The sequence below is a fragment of the Trichechus manatus genome, unplaced genomic scaffold (genome assembly GCF_000243295.1).
Source record: "Trichechus manatus latirostris isolate Lorelei unplaced genomic scaffold, TriManLat1.0 scaffold00020, whole genome shotgun sequence".
Classification (NCBI taxonomy): Eukaryota; Metazoa; Chordata; class Mammalia; order Sirenia; family Trichechidae; genus Trichechus; species Trichechus manatus.
In genome coordinates this window covers 12646777-12663553 of record NW_004443956.1, presented here as the reverse complement: position 1 = coordinate 12663553, position 16777 = coordinate 12646777, and the positions used below count along the sequence as shown (strand labels likewise).

The 16777-nt window shown below is 48.2% G+C and overlaps 1 protein-coding gene across 1 annotated transcript in view; it reads left to right on the top strand.

Annotated features, from left to right (window-relative positions):
* GBX1 (gastrulation brain homeobox 1) overlaps positions 1-15872 on the top strand; it is a 23827-nt gene extending 7955 nt beyond the window's left edge. Inside the window, exons 4-5 of the mRNA XM_004372774.1 lie at positions 5-65; positions 15319-15872. Of these exons, the coding sequence (XP_004372831.1) occupies positions 5-65; positions 15319-15872 (615 nt within the window). The remainder of the gene's footprint in view (positions 1-4; positions 66-15318) is intronic.
* The last annotated feature ends 905 nt before the right edge of the window (positions 15873-16777 follow it).

Sequence of the window (16777 nt, the reverse complement as noted above, 5' to 3'; positions counted from 1 at the left end):
CAAGGGGGCCGAGCCGCCGCCGCCGCCGCCGCCGCACTTCTCTGAGACTTTCCCGAGTCTGCCGGGTAAGTGCCCGAGCGCCGGCCGGAGCCCGCCTCGGACCGCCAACCCAGAGTTCGGAGCCTGGCCAAGGACCCCCGGCTCCCTTCCGACTGACGCCCCCGCCCCGCAGCCCCCCAGCCTCGCACCCCGCGCCTCCTTCCAGAGCCCTTCGTTTCTCTGCTCAGCCGGGAGTAGGGAAGCCGCACGGGTGGGACTCCTGCGGATGGCAGCAGGACTCCAGGACGAGAGGGCCGCCAGCCGGGACGACTCTGGGCTGTCAGTTCAGTAGGGCAGGCAGCTCTGGCTTCGGAGGGCAGAGTGCATTGACCCCTGACGCCTGGGGCGGGATGCCTGGGCTCTGTGGATGCAGGGGCAAAAAGAGGTCTCATCGCGTCTCAACCGGCAGGTCTAGAGCCCAGCCTTGAAGAACTGGGTGAGGATCCGAGGAAACGTGAAGCTGGCAGGGAGCTGGAGCCCGCCGGCCCTAAGCTGTCTTCGGGGCCAGCAGAAAGGCTAAAGGCGGGTTGGGCTGGGCGTGGCCCAGAGTCCTAGGTTTGAGAGTTCAGATATGATTCTGGAAGCAGAAAGATTCGGCTAAGAGGTCCTGCAGGTGCCCTGGACCCTCCATGGGAGGGTGCCCTCACCGTATAATCAGGGTGTACTGCACCGAGCCCTGTTTATACCAATGCATTTGTAGCCCTTCTGTCCCCCCGTTGGCCCTTAACCCCCAGAAGCCCCAGGAGCTTTCACCTGCCCAGGGGCAGATCCAGGTGTTCTGAGATGTAAAGCTTACAGATCTGCAAGTGTAGGGCTCTGAAGCTTAAACTTCTCTAGCATTAGGGTGAATCCTCCTCTGCTCAACCATTAGTCACATCCAGCTTAGCAGGTGGAAGGGACCTCAGGAGCCTGAGGGTGGCTCTGGCAGAGGCAAGAAGGAGATCCAAGAGTCCTTTTTGTCCTTTGCCAGGAGAGGGCAATTCCTGATGGTTCTCTTAGGTTTCTGGGTCCTTCCTGAAATTGTCCAGAGCTAACCACTCCTCCTGACCCCAAGGGCTGCCATGGGGCCTGCTTCCCTCTTTTCCTCTTTAGTCCCAGGCATTTGGGCTTTTGGAGTCAGCTGTCTTGTTCTTGTTTGTACCTGGTTGGATCAGGAGGATGAAAGGAAACGACAGAGTGGCAGCTGAAGGTGGGAGGAAAAGGCCGGGGTGGGTGAGGGGGGTGGGAGGTGGGCCACCAGCAAGATGCTTTTGTGAATAAAAGGTCAGTGGAATTTTTGCAATTGGATGTTCCTAAGGGGGAAGAGAGAGCAAGGCAGGTCACCAGAGTGATGGTTCTGGAAGTCATGGGCCCAGCAGGGCTGGAGGAGGAGCAGACAGCCTGGGAAGGGATGAGCTGGAGGATGCCAGGGAGGAGGGCTGAGGGGTGGCAAGCAATTTGTCCCACCCTTCAGGGCCACTTGGCTCTTATTGGACCGTGTATATGGGGGCTTCTTTGTGTAGCAGATAGAATATTGACTGTAAGATTGGACATTGAGAGAGAGGACTAAAGAGGAAAAGAACGGAAGAGAGATATTGAGGAAGGAAGAACTGAGGAAAGGGCCAAGGAACGAGCTGTGTATGGGAACATTCGAGAGAAGGCTGTTTGTGGGAAGAGACACATACAAGGGGTTTCTATACTGGGCTCTCTGGACCAGATGTGTGTGTGGAAAGAGTTCTGTCTTGAGAGGGCTGCGGGGAGTCAAATAAAAATTCTAGGAAACGGGGAGAAGTTTCAACCCTGGGAGTAGTTTTCTTTAAAGGTTTTCAATACTGGGAGTGATGGGAAACTGGAATTTATTTCCATGAGATGATGAAGGAAAGATCTCTGTGTGGAAGTGCTGGAAACAAAAGAGACCTGGGTTGTTCTTGGGGTAAAGGCAAGGCATTTCTTGCTAGGAGTGATGGGAAGGAGCTGTTCGCAGAGGTGGCGCTTTGAGAGCATGCTGAGGGAAGGCCCTGACTCTGGGCATGGGTACAAACAAGAGTTACAGTGGGCTGCTGGGCAGGGCAGCAGTGAGGACGGATTTCAGCAGAAACATACCAGGGAATAGTGAGTGAGAGGTTTCACCTGTGATGGTGGCTCCTCATTGCCCTAAGTACAAACTCTGCCAACTCTGCCTCTCCAGACCACTCAGTCCACCTTCCCAGGCTTGAGTTTTTCCTGAGATAGCTGAGGAAAGAAAATACAATTCCAGAAATGTTAGGCAGAAAATCAGTCTGATGAGTGATGACACGTGGCCCATGCTGTAAATGGATGGAAAACAAACACTCTGTTTTGGGAATTGTCTTAGAATATTTGGAGTGAAATAGGAGAGTTCTTGGCTGAGAATAATAAGATTGCAATCTCAGTGTTTGAAGAGTTTGGAGGAGGAATGCTATCTTTAAAATGATAGAGGAGGAATTGTTGTCCTAGTGTGGATGGGTTACGTTTGTCTGAAATCATTATTAGTTTATGTTTAGTGCTTTACAATTTACCAGCCCTTTTAAATGAAATTAGTGTGAAGATAGGCCAGTTTGGAGAATGATGGATGAAGTTCTTTTCATTGAGAATTATAGGAACTTTTTAAAAAAATTATTTTGCTGAGAATTAGACAACACTCTCTACTAGAATTGATGAAGAAAAAACCAGAACTTTATTGTGAATTTGATTGCAGAAGTAGATGCTGTATTAGCAGGCAAAAAGAGATACTACGTACAGAATAATGCAGTAGAGAAGGCATTGAGAAGAGTAGATTGAAAAGAATTCTTGGTTTGGAGCTTGGGGAGTAGTAGAAAGAGTTGGGTCTTCCTATTCTCTTCTAGGAATGATAAAAAGAGGAAGGATTTTTGAACCAGTAGGGAAGATTTTAAAGTACAAATCAACGGACCAGCCCAGAGCAGTGCTGCCTAGTAGAAATATAATGCAAGCCATATACGTAATCAAAAAAATTTTAGTAGCCACATTAAACAGGTAAAAAGAAATGGGTGAAATTAATTTTAATGATATATTTAATTTAACTTAATATGTCTAAAATATTATCATTTCAACATTATCAATATAAAAAGTTTTTAATGAGATATTTACATCCTCCTTTCATACTAAGCCTTTGAATTCCAATATTTTACACTTTTTGGACATCTCAATTCAGACTAGCCACATTTCAAGTGGTCTATACCCTCATGTGGCTAGTGGCAATTATAGTCAAGATTACAGACCTAGAGAGTTGCAAGGACAGAGCCATGTAAAAGTGTTGGGGAAAAGAGCTTTGAATCCCAGTTAATTGGCTTAATATCATTTCTAGTGCTTCTGTTCTACTTCCTAGTTTGTTGCATAGTGCCTGGGGTCTTAAAAGCTTGCAAGCAGACATCCAAGACACAACAACAATTGGTCTATATTCACCTGGAGCAACAGATGAAGGAGAGTCAGGAATAGGGGGAGGAAATGGAATGCATGGCTAATTGCTTCCATGAACAACTGCCTCCTTTGCCAAGAGACCAGAAGAACTGGATGATACCCAGCTACCATTACTGAACATTTTGATCAAAGAGTCTATAGAAAAGTCCTGATCAAAAGGGAGAAAATTCAGAGCAGAATTTCAAATTCTCATGGAATCCAGACGTCCTGGAGCGATTGAGGCTGGATGAACCCCGGAAACTATTGCCCTGACATAATCTTTAAACCTTAAACCAAAAATATCCCCTGAAGTCTTCTTAAAATGAAACAGTAGTTTAGCTAAGTTAGTAAAGAATGTCTGCCTTGAGCATTGTGCTTTTTTAAAGAACTATCTGTATGGGATCAAATTGACAACAGCAACTTGAAAGGTTAGATAGGAAGCTTAGGGGGCAGTGAGTTTATGTTAATGGGGAGAAACAATTCAGAAAAGGAGGGTGAGAATGGTTGCACAACTTGAAAAATGTAATCATTGTTGCTGTAGAAATATTTTAATTGGGGTATGTTTTGCTGTGTATATTTTCAACAACAACAAAATAAATTATTAAAGAAAAAAAAGAACTTTGGATTGGGGAGGACAGGGAAGTCCTCAATGTGTTAGGTGCAATTGAGGGAAGAGAGCAGTAAACTCTGAATGACAGGCAAATGCCATTCCAGGATGGCAGAGATAATTTTATTGTGTGGTGCAAATCTGTATCGTAGAGATGACAGGTGAGGATGCTGTATACTGGGGGGAATGATGAAAAGCACTGCCCATTGAAGAAACACAGAAGAAAATGTTAAATTAGGGGTGTCTGAAGCAATGATTTCGTTCAGGGAGGAAAGCATTAGATTGCCTGAAAACAAAAGCTTAAGAAGTGAGGGGTGGTAGACACTCCATGGGTAGCTGTTGGACGGATGATAAAAAGATGAACAATTGATGTGAGAGAGAATGCCAGTCTTGAGCATGATGAAATAAGGAACCCATTTGTAGTTGGGCTGATATAGAAGATAAGAGAATATGATGGGACAAACCTTGGAGATATCATTGTAGTGTATATTATTTTTTAAACAATAAACAGAAAAAGATTTGATAATTTCTGAATCGAGATTGGCAGTAAAAATGGAAGTCATACAAGGAGACCAGGGAAGCTTCCTAGGAGCATGATATTTGAGTGTGATTGCTGTAAGCTAAGCCCCTGATGTAGCTAGAGAACATTTTAGATGACCATCCATTAATTTCTGAATAAGTATCTGTATGACCATCAAGATATGATGATATTTACTTATGAGAGAAAAACAGGAAATGATTCTGTGACATAGAATCGGAGACTTCAGTTGCTGAAAACAAGAGGGAGAGTTTTCCTGGAAGCAATGGGAACCCAGAGTGTGTTTTCCTGGGACTTTTGGGGAAGAGCGTACAGGGAGAGTGATTGTTCCACTGACATTTGCAGACTGGCTCGTATTGCATTAACTTAGTGCAATCGAGGGGACGTTTATGTAGGAGTTGGGGCACATGTTTCAAGCTGTGGCGGGTTCGACTCAGAGGACAGTCACTGTGCCTGTCTTACGGGCTTAGTATGTTCAAGACACTTTGGGAGATTGAACGTCACATAACTTCTCACATAGGATTACATCAGAAATTCATTTTTAAATATTTGAAAAACTGTATTTTAATAGAACTGGTTTCTGATGTAATTTATGATTTTATTTGATGCACCTAACGGCATTATTTTGAGAGGAGTTCATAGGCTTCATCAGACTGACAGAGGGGTCCATGGCGCAAAACGGGTTAAGAGCTCCTGGTTGAGGACAATTTTATTGGGAGGGTTGGAAGGGGACACTGAAATGCCTTGTGCCATAGTGAAGATGCACTGGGAGGGCTGGATGAGAGAAGGCTTTCTGCAGGGGTACATGCAGATAGATAGACATGACGGAAGGATGGGCATGAATAGTCTGTACTAGTAATAATGGAAAAGGGGCGATGTTTTAATGGGGAAGGAGGAGGAATGTAATGCTTTGCACTCAGAGGAATGTTATAATAGGGAGTTATAGGCAAGAATTTTGCCTTGGAAGTAATGAGGGCAAAGAGCCCTTTTGCAGTGAAATGGTGTGGAATTAGGAAATCGAAATGAAAGAAGTAACGGCGTAGACATACAATGAGAGAGACTGGAAGAGCAGTGATGAGAAGAGAGTTTGGTGGGAGAGAACTTTCACCTAGCAGGGACGGGGAAGCTGTCCCCAGCAGGGAGGCGCGCACTTGGACCTGGGCAGTGATGCGTAGGCTCCTCATGGTGATGATGAGGGTGAAAGGGGTCTGCGTTAGGAGTGATGGAGAAGGGGTTTGGGTTTTGTATTGGAAATATGGCCACGCTGTGAAAAGCTGTCAGCTTAGAGTCATGTGGAAGCAGTATGTACTAGGAATGATTGGGAGAGGGGGTAGGGAGAAGAGATGCTTGGCTTTGGGGTGATGGAAGAGTGGCCTGTGTGGTTGAAGGGGGTGCCATAGGAAGAGACAGCAGGGTGTGCAGGGAGTCGTAAGCTGACGTTGTCACTGCCGTCACGGGAGAGGAGGGGATAGCATTCAAGCGGTGATGTGAACGCCTGTATCAGAATGCTTCTGGTAGGGGCTACTGGAACTAGGAGAATAGGGTTACGAGGAGAGTGAGCTAGGTAAGAATGAGGACTGGGAGAACAGGAGAGTACTTTGACCTGGGAGTAATGAGAGACGGGCTTCTTGACTGAGTCGGGTGCAGAGAGGTGGTGCAGAGATGTCCTGGGAGGGAAGGGAGGAAGTGCTTTGTGCTGGAATGGATGGTAACGATTCCATAAACTACGCTTAGATACTGGGAGTATGTAGCTGAGTGATTGTGGCCAAATCACGCCTGTCTGAGTCTTAGCTTCTTGTCAGTAAAATTAGGAGTGTGAAGTAGTGATCTCTAAGATTGCTGCCAGCTCTACAAGTCTGTTTTTGTCTATAAGGATACCATTATTAATGAAATATTTCTTTAAAAAAACAGGCATTCTGAGCAAAGGGACCGGGGTGAGGGGATCCTATGCTTTTCAGGGCTGAGTTTGTCGCGGTAGCTGAGGATGAGGAGGCCGTCTGGGATACATTCATCATAAGGCTACATGAGGGCCAGGCTGAAGGATTGAAGAGGCTTTGCCATCTGGGATTGGGGAGGGTTACTTGAGCCACGTTTATATACAACCTTTGTGTAAATGAGAGAGAGAAACATTTGATAAAGGTGGGAGTAGATCTTGTCTAGGCCAGAAAGCTTGGGGGCATCAATTGTGACTGGTGAGGAAGGAAGCAAGGCCTGGACAGGGAATGAGAAAAAGAAAATTTGTATTGTGGCATCAGTTCCTTGGACTTCTGTATTATTTCTCCGTCTGGTAATGACATTTGTGGGAGGGTGACATTAGACTTTAGTCCCTTTCTAAGTTCTCACAGTGAGGTGTAGTATAGCGTAGCATAGAGGGAAGAGCCTGGGCTTGGCTCTGCTGCATCCCGTGTGGCCTGCAGGGAAGTAGCCAGCCTTTGGAGTCTCCATTTCCTCGTCGGTAAAAATAAGGGCAGTAATCCTTACCTCACAGAGTTGTTTTAAGGATCAAACGAAAAAAGAGTCATAGGTGCATGAGAAGTTATTGTTATTATCATTGTTCTGGAAATTGATGGGAGGCTTTCTGGGAATTCAGCTGGGAAAGATCTCTTTATTAGGAATCGTGTGGGATGGATGGCCCTTTCTCTACTGATGAGGAAAGATATTGGTGGGAGTGACGATAGAGGCGGTACTAAGTTCTGAGAACTATGGATTCAGAAAATGCCAGAGGAGGCGGCCTGGCACTGAATCTAGCAGGTAGGTTTCACATTTTGTCTTAGCTCTTTCTGCTTCCTTATGGTTCCCTCCCTCATGTTTGGCACTTTCTACAGAACCCCAGGCTGACCAGAACCCCTCTGCTCTGCCCCTCCCAGGCCTGTTCCCTCTCCCTCCCCATTAACAAAACACCTCTCTGTCCTCTTTTTTCTTCATCAAAATTCCTACTCCCTCACAGTAGGGAACCGTGGTGGCTAAGAGCTCAGCTGCTAACCAAAAAGACGCAGTTCAAATCCACCAGCCGCTCCTTGGAAACCCTATGGGGCAGTTCTACTCTATCCTGTGGGGTCGCTATGAGTCAGAACTGACTTGACGGCATCTAACAACAACAACACAGTAGCAAAGCCATTGCACCAATTCACACCCAGGTGGATTAAGTGGATTTTTAAAAATCCTAATGAATTTCAAATGGGTAGGATTTAAGGCGGTGTTACTATGAATGACTTCAGGTCACATGGATAAATTATTTTGGATGGGAGAGTTGTGGGAATGAGGTGAGAGGCCACCTTTCCCCAGAGTCATATTATTGTCACTTCTAGTGACAGCGTTGTATTTAGTCAGAACTCTTTGGGTTTGCAAGTGACAGTAGCTCAACTCCAAATGGAGCTAAAATGAGGATTTACTGATTCATGTAATGGTGAAGCACAGGAGTGGGGCCAGGGCTGCAGACGGTGTTGTCCGGTCCGCCTCTCTCGGTGTCTCAGCCTCGTTCTGTCCCGAGATAGCTGCCTTCATTTAGTCAGAGTCAAAGGAGAGCCCAGTCAACGGTGGTGGTTCAGTGGTAGAATTCTTGCCTTCCTTGTGGGAGACCCAGGTTCAATTCCTGGCCAATGCAGCTCATGTGCAGCCACCACCCATCATCAGTGGAGGCTTGCATGTTGCTATGATGCGGAACAGGTTTCAGTGGAGCTTCTAGATTAAGACAGACTCAGAAGAAAGGCCTGGCGATCTGCTTCCAGAAATCAGCCAATGAAAACCACAACGGTCCAAGCCCCAACTGATCATGGGGACTGGGCAGCATTTTGTTCTGTTGTACATGGGGGCACCAGGAATCAGGGGCCAACTCAAAGGCAGCTAATAACAACAAGGGGTGGGCTCAGCCTTAGCAGTTCTAAATGTTCGTATCACAGGTTAGGGCCCCAGTGGATTCTCAGGTATGTAAAATCCTTGGGAAGGACTGGATTGCGGGATTAACCAGGAAGTGAGGGTGTTGTGATGAGTAGGTCTGGCCCTGGCACCTAACTGTGGTGAGCAGTAGGGGGAGCAGTTCCCTAAGGAGGGGGCTCTTACTGAACAAAAACAAACCCAAACAGACATCTTCCTCAGCCAGCGAGAAAGAAAAGGAGCCTCCAAATTCCTTTCAGTATCAGGGGAAGAAGCCTTCCCCACTGGCAAGATAACTAGCACAGGAGTGACAAAAGAGGTCCTGGAAATGGAGCTCTGCAGACAGTTCTGGAACGAGGAAGGTGAAGGGAGATGAAGATGAGAGAGACATTTCTGTTTCCCTGTGGTGCTGCCTCTTTGCTATGATTCCTGTACAAGAAAGACTGCTCCTGAGCAGCGAAGAAGACAGTTGTAAACCAGAAGCTAGAGAAAGTTAGTATTAAAACTTTTTCCATGGTTTAGCCATATTGTTTTTAAAATGGGAAAATATGTTTCTAAATAAAAGCACCAACTGATATGAGTATGTCATATAGACAAATGATAGGGAAGATGGGAGAAAGTTCCGGTGGGAATTTTGTTCTGGGACAGGTGGGAGAGATTGGCTGCTAAAGAACGAAGATGAAGTTTGGAGAGTGAGGCCTCTCCTAGGGGAATTACAAGGACCTTCTCTGAGGATGTGAGGGGAGATTAGAGATTAGGAGAGAGCTGTCTACGGGGAAGTGAAAGGAATGAGGCCTAAACTTGTATTTGATAAGAAGGTTATTTATCTAATGAGACATCTGGGGAGGGGACTTTTACTTCAAGCAGGAGGAGAAGAGATTTTACTGGAAATGTTGGGAAGAGCATCGACTGGAGGTTTAGGAGACCAAGATTCTAGACACGGTTCTGTCCCTAGTTGTGTGACTTAGGAAAATCATTCAACTTTTCTGAAACTCAGTTTTTTTCACCTGAAAATAAGGTTACTAGTACAACTGTTACTACTGTTACTGATCATAGACCTGCCTACTTGAGTGAGTTGCCTGAAGATAAAATAAGATCATCAGTGTGAAGGTGGTTGCAGAGTTAAAAGTGTTACAGTGGTGCTGCTCACAATGCTGTTATGTGGTGAAAGGAAATTTCTTGAACTTTGGAGCTTGTCCTGACAGCCGAAGGGCCTCTGGCCTGGCACTGACATCAAGGGAGTTTGTTGTTGATTTGGAGTAAAGAATGCTGAAGAGTAATGGGACACGTGAAGAGAGAGAGAACATGAAGATGAATTGTCCTTATTGCACCTGAAATGATGGGAACAAGTCCTCCCGTCATGAGAGCATGGAGTTAATGGGGATGAGTGAGAAACGGAAAGTGAACTGGATGTTACAAATGATGAGAGCAAGAAGTGCTTCTGGGAAGACGGAAAGAATTCTCTACTGGGCACGATGGTGAAATGAGGACTTTGAAATGGGAGTCGGGGGCACATTGTAGCCATTTTTTGAGGGATGATCTGGATTTCCTCCCCCACTTAAACTGGTACTGGATTAAGGGGGAGAACAGTTGAACGGGGAGGGTCAGGAGGCAATGCATTGTCCGGGAGGAGCCTTTCCTGAGAGCGTTTGAGGGGAAGTTTTAGGGTAGTTGTTTTGGAAGTAGAGGGACAAGTTGGAACTGAGGGTAATGGGGATGCGGAGGGACTTCTTTTCTCTGATTAATAAAGACTACTTATTTTGTACCAGTTAATAGCTTTTCTATGAACTATATAAGGGTAGGAGCTATAATAACTGCATGAATGTGGGGCCTCACAGGGCCTCCATGAGTTCTTTTAGATGGGAGTCAGAAGTGCCCCCCACACACACACAACAGCCCCTCATCCTGGTGGCTGTAGCTTCAGACTTCCCCTCTAGATGTGATGGTGCTGGGCTGGTGCTGTTTAATCTTCCCATTGCAGCGTGCCTACCATGGTTCTTTGGCCCTGGATTTCTTCCCCAGCTTGACCTGACCCATTCCCAAGATGGGGCTTCTCGTGTCTCTTGGGCTGGTTCTCTGTCTCTGTTCCCCCAATGTGGCCAGATAGGAAGGTGACATGAACCCTCTGGAGGGTCACCAATACCCCTAGTATGCCCTCTACAAGGACTCAGGTACTTTGATGCATGTTTCAAACCTGTGACTTCCAGTTCTCAGGACAGTAGCACCCACTAGGAGGACTGCATGCTCTTCAGGTGTTTCCTGACATCCAACCTTACCACGTTCATTCCCCCTCCCCCCTCCCAGAGACCACACACTTCCTCCACAGGCTTTAGACTCTCCACAGAGACCCGCTGGAAACTTGGCATGCTCTTCTTATTACCTGTGATGTCATTTTCATGCACAGTGGACAGAACCTACCTACCTAGCACAGTCAAATCGTTTCCTGTTTTTAAATTTTCATTTTTATTTTGCTGAAACTGTTCTCATCAGAATCATATTTTCCATGTAAAATGTTCAATGGAGTCTTGTTTTGTTGGTCATGATTTTTTGTTCATATCAACCAACTACAGCGTTTGCAGTTGGAAATGTACTTTTATGGACATCGTATCTACCAAGTCCAACGATTCTAAATCAAATTTCACAGACAGAAATTTTATCCAAAAGATTTGCTTCTGTCAGTTTTTAGTCACTAACAAATTTTTCTACGTGCAATTTTTGTTTTATTCTGTTTGATTATTTTTACCATAAATATTCATTATAAATCGGATAAAAGAGTTTGCATTTATTTCTTAGCTAATTTATAAAAAAAATACTAAGCAATTCACCTCAGCTGTTTGAGGATTGCTGCATTCTAAAAGACTGGGGAAAATCCACTGTGTCTATATATTTTTTCATCACTTTGGATCTTGTGTTCTAAAGTCCCCTTCTGCTGCAGAGCAGAGAGCAAGTGGAAGGGCCAAAATGGCTTGCTTTGCTACACATCCATCAGTATTTTGGGGAAAGACATAGGGATGTTTTAAAAAAAGCTTTTTGCTCTCTCTTCCCCCTGATTTTCAGCCCTTTCCAAGTTTCTCTGACTCACCATTCTCCTGCTCCTCCTCTGCCCCACTTCTGTCTTGCCTGTTCACTTCCTGCCCGTCATCCTTCTTTCCCTGCTCCAAGCCTCACGGGCTGGCCCAAGGCTGAGACTGTAGCTGTCCTTGGTCCCTCTCGGTTGCTTTCTTCTGTTGCCCCACCCCCATCTCTTTCCAAGAGTTGCTCATCAGAGTCCCCAGTGTCATGATCGTAAAAGCTCAGAGAAGAAACTCTTGCCCCTGCCGCTCAGCACCCCTCGGGACCAGGGGCTGGGAGAGGCTGTGTAACTGCTTGAGGGTTGGGGTGGGGGTGGTGCTCCAGCAGCAGCAAGAAGCAACCTGCTGTGCGGGCGTAACGTAACCAGCAGACCTCACGTCTGCCAGGAAGATGGGATGGATGACATGATCTCAGGAGGCCCCCAGATCGTGGAACCGGGGAGCTGCATTTCAATCACCATCATGTTAGATTTATTGGACACCCCCTGGGTGCTTAGATCTGTAATAAATGATTTCATCCTTCAAGCCCTGAAATCCAGTTTCTGCCTTTTTAGCAGCTGTTTAGCACATTGTAATACTGGGCTGAGTTTTTACAAGTTTTTGTTATTCTGTCATCATTTACCGCAAAAACTATGGTTTTTAAATGAAAGAAGATTTAATAATGATGCAGGGACAGCCCTTCACCTCTTCTAGGATAAAATCCTGTAGGTTTCCACTGCAGGTCAGCTCCTCTCAGCGAGGGTGAGACCAGACAGCATCCTGCCAAGAGGGAGGGTGGGACTCCTGGGGAGAACATCTGTGGTGGGACCAGAGCTGCGGTGGGGCAGGCTGAGGGGAATACCTTAGGAGAGACTTGGGAAAGGCAGGGACAGAGACAGAGAGCACACGCTTGGGAATAGTTTCTTTCATTTAGTCAATAAATACGTATTGAATGCCTACTATGTGCAGGCACTTTTCTAGATGCTGAAGATACAGCACTGCATAACACATATTAAAACTCCCTAGCCTCATGGAAGAGGAGCCCTGGTGGCACAGTGGTTAAAGCGCTTGGCTGCTAACCAAAAGATCAGCGGCTCAAACCCACTAGCTGTTCCGCGGGAGAAAAATGTGGCAGTCTGCTTCCATAAAGATTTACAGCCTTGGAAACCCTATGAGGGCAGTTCTACTCTGTCCTATGAGGTCTCTATGAGTTGAAATTGACTTGACGGCAATGGGTTTTATCCTCACGGAGGTGGTTCGGTGGTAGTATTTTCGGCTTCCACGTGGGAGACCCAGGTTCGATCTCCAGTCAATGCACCTCATGTGTATCCACCACCCATCATTGGAGGCTTGTGTGTTGCTGTGATGCTGAACAGGTTTCAGCAGAGTTTTCAGATTAAGACAGTCTAGGAAGAAAGGCCTGGTAATCTATTTCTGAAAATCAGCCTGTGAAAACCCTATGGATCACAGATGCACACGGGGTTGCCGACTGGACAGCAGCTTACCATAACCCTCGCGGAGCTTATGTTCTGACAGGAAGAGGCAGCCTATAAAGTGAAGGAATAAAGTCGGTGACGTGTACTAAAGCAGAGAGGGAGGCAGAGCGCATTGGGGGCTTTAATATAAAAAGGATGATCAGGGAGGGTCTCACTGATAAAGACTTGGAGCCACTGGTAGGGAATGAGCCTGTGCAAAAACCTTGGCAAAGAGTATTCCAAACAGGGAAGAACGTGCTGAAGGGAAGAATATACTCGCTTCTGCAAATGTCAGTAAACCAGGTGTGAGCTAAGGGTGACCTGGAGGAGGTGAGCAGAGGTCAGATTCTGGATGTATCCTGAAGGCAGCACTAACAGGATGTGCTGCTGGGTTGAACGTAGATTGTGAGAGGGTTTGACCTACAGGGAGGATGGAACTGGCATTAAATGAGATGGAGAAGACACGGTGGGGGTGGGGGAAGAGTTGGTTTGGGGGCAAAGACCAGGAGTTTGGTTTGGGCCACGTTAAAGCTGAGTTCTGTGGAAGTAGCAAACCGTGTGGGGGAACCATGGGTGTGAATCTTGCAGAAAACAAAATGGGTTTGGCTAGGGAGGAGCTAAGGGAGAAAGCACGGGTGATTGGGGAGCTGATTAGGAGGCGTGCATTGTAGACAGTCTATTTATCTGCAGACAGTGGATGAAGCTGGGCATTAGTGGAGGTTGGGCTAGCTTTTGAACAGAGCACAAAAGCCCGTGGGCTGGTGGAGAGCTCATGAATGGGAGGAGCAGGGCAGGCTGGGTGAGGCTACGCTGGGGCCTGCCTCGTGGGCTTTGAGAGGTTAGATAAAGAGTGGAGTGATAGAGGAAGAGAAGGGGGGCTGTAAAATAGCCTCGGCTGTGGGGGAGCTGATGGAGCAAGGGAGCTGGACAGGGGCTGGGAGTTCTGGCCTCTAAGGAAAATGGAAGCGTGGCTCTTGAGGGAAGGAGCAGGTGCGGACTGCACCAGGGGAGGGAAGGGACAGCTCTGGGAATTACTGGGCTGCTGCTACAGGAGCCCAAGAGGATCGAGAGTATCGGGAGTCAGGTAAGCTCTGACTGCCAAAAGGTGTTCCATCCACACCCACGTTCTCTCTCCTGTGATGCATTTCACCGTTCCATGAAGCTGTTTCATTTTTCTCTTGAGTTGGACTCCCCACCCGAGAGTGCTTGTGCGTGTACATGAGGTGGCAGGCACAGGTGGGCCCACTTCACACACGTCTCCTCACACAGGGAGCTGTCAGGAGCTGATTGTCTTGTGCGTGCTTTCCCACCTGCTGGCTGTCTTTCCCTGCTTATTGGTCCTTTGGGCAGAAAACCAGGGAGTCACTGAAACTCAAATACTGAAAACATTTGTAATGCATTATTTGCAGTTCTGACAAAAATTTCAGTGGATAAGAAGATTGAAACTAATGGTTGAATTAAAATTTTGAATGATGTGTGGGTGATATGCCTATGATTACAAATAATCAATAATCTACTAATCAATACTTCTCCTCCCCACCGTTTCCCTCCCTGTTTCCCTCCTTTTCCCATATGCTCTCAGCCCTCCCAGTTGACACTGAGCTCCAAGCCTCAGGATTCTGAACTGGAGCCCACAGCAGCTGTTTGTACTGCCTGGGCTACCTGGGCAGGAAAAGAGGGTAGATGGGAAAAGAGAGATCATTTTAAAATAAGGGATGAAGATAAGGATTGGAAAGGAATCCAAGGGCTAAGTAATCGGAAGATGACTCTGGACACCATTCAGGGCTGGGTGTTATGGAGAAGTGGGAAGGCATGGTGAGCAAACCTTCCAGACTCTGGGCCCTTTAACAGCATTTCTTGGACCTGGATGTGGTGGGAGGGGTGGGGTGAGGGTGGGGGATCAGAAGACCCTGAGGCTCCCTCTGGAATGAGGTTCTAGACCTGGTGGCGAGGGAGGAGAGTGACGACTGTCTGTGGAAGACAGAACAGACTGGAGAAGGCACCTAGGAGACCCACGAAGGCCTGCAGGCTGACTGCCCCTCCTTGCCTTGGTCACCCTGGCCCACACCAGTGTCAGGCTTCCTGGCTGGGTCTGCAGGGTACAGTGAGAGGAACAGGCAGGCCCTTGGTCTTGAGGACTGGAGAAAGCAGGGAGGGGTAGGGAGAGTGAGTCCGGGGTGGTTTTCTTCTGATATGCATTTATTGCTTCCCCATTTTGCCCTAGTGAAATCTGTGTTGTGTTTCTTCCCACCTCTTTGTCTTCCCTGAACCTCTTCCCACCCCCTGGACGGGCCACCCTCTGGTCCCCTGTTCGTCCAGCAGCAGAGGGGAAGGCGTACAGCTCAGACGAGGAGAAGCTGGAGGCCCCGGTGGGCGACCTGGCGGGCAGCGAGCAGGAGGAGGAGGGCTCGGGAGCCGACAGCGAGGACGACAGCTTCCTGGATGGTGCGGTGGGCGGCCCAGGGACACTCCTGGGACCAAAACCGAAGCTAAAGGAGGGCCTGGGGACTGCAGCTGAGGAGGGCGCGCCAGCGGCAGCAGGGGCGACGGCGCCCGGGGGCAAGAGCCGGCGGCGCCGCACAGCATTCACCAGCGAGCAGCTCCTGGAACTGGAGAAGGAGTTTCATTGCAAGAAGTACCTGTCACTGACAGAGCGCTCGCAGATCGCCCACGCCCTCAAGCTCAGTGAGGTGCAGGTCAAGATCTGGTTCCAGAACCGGCGCGCAAAGTGGAAGCGCATCAAGGCCGGCAACATCAGCAGCCGCTCCGGGGAGCCTGTGCGGAACCCCAAGATCGTGGTGCCCATCCCCGTGCATGTCAACAGGTTCGCTGTGCGCAGCCAGCACCAGCAGATGGAGCAGGGGGCCCGGCCCTGACACCCACGCTGGGATGGCACAGCTGGAATGGCCCCCGGAGGGGCTCTTGGGACCAGCACCCTCGGACTGCCTGGGGGCTCAACGGGCTTGGGCTTCGATTGCTGAGGAGCTGTTGGGACTGAAGTGGACCACAGGGAGGGGTGGGATCAGACATAGCGGGCCAAAGGGCTCCTTCCTGCTGATGCCCTGGCGAAGCCTTGGACAGGGTGGGGGAACCAGCCAAGCTGATGCCAGCTCCTTATTTATTTTGTGTAAAGTTTGTATATACCGAGTGCTGTTTGTCTGCACCCTGAGAGGGACTGGGAAGTTCCCGTTTCCTCAACCTCTGCCATCCTGTCCCTTGGGGTCAGTGCCATCTTGCCTCTCTATAGCACCAGGACATGCAAAGAAAGAAATGTAACTGCCACAGGACTCCTGAGAAACTCCAATCCGCACATCCTCACCCCGGTAAACTACCTCCATTGCTGCCCCTTGTCCACACCTCCTCCAGCCCACTGTGCATGCTCCAAGTGCGGTTCTGCTTCCCCTCCCACCTCAGCAGCCACGCTTTCACTGTGGGTGGGCAGGGGCTCTACTTCCTGTGTACTGCGAGGGGAAAGGACGTACTGGGCCCCGTCAGCTGGGCTCAGACCAGGCCTGTGTAACTTGAAGAGGCTGTCAGAGCTGGGGCAGGGCGGAGGCTTGTCCATGTCCACCTGTGAGCTCACTAATAAATTATTTTCCTTGTAAAGGAAAAAAAACCACTGGGTCTGTTTCTGCTGCCCGTTGATATTCCAACGCAAGGGCTTGGGGAGAACAGGCCTGTTGACGACATGACGCGTAACCTCTCCTCCTGTCAAACCATTTAGGAAGGTTGGTACACCAAAAATGAGACGCGAGGTTGAGAGGGACTGCAGCAGAGTGGA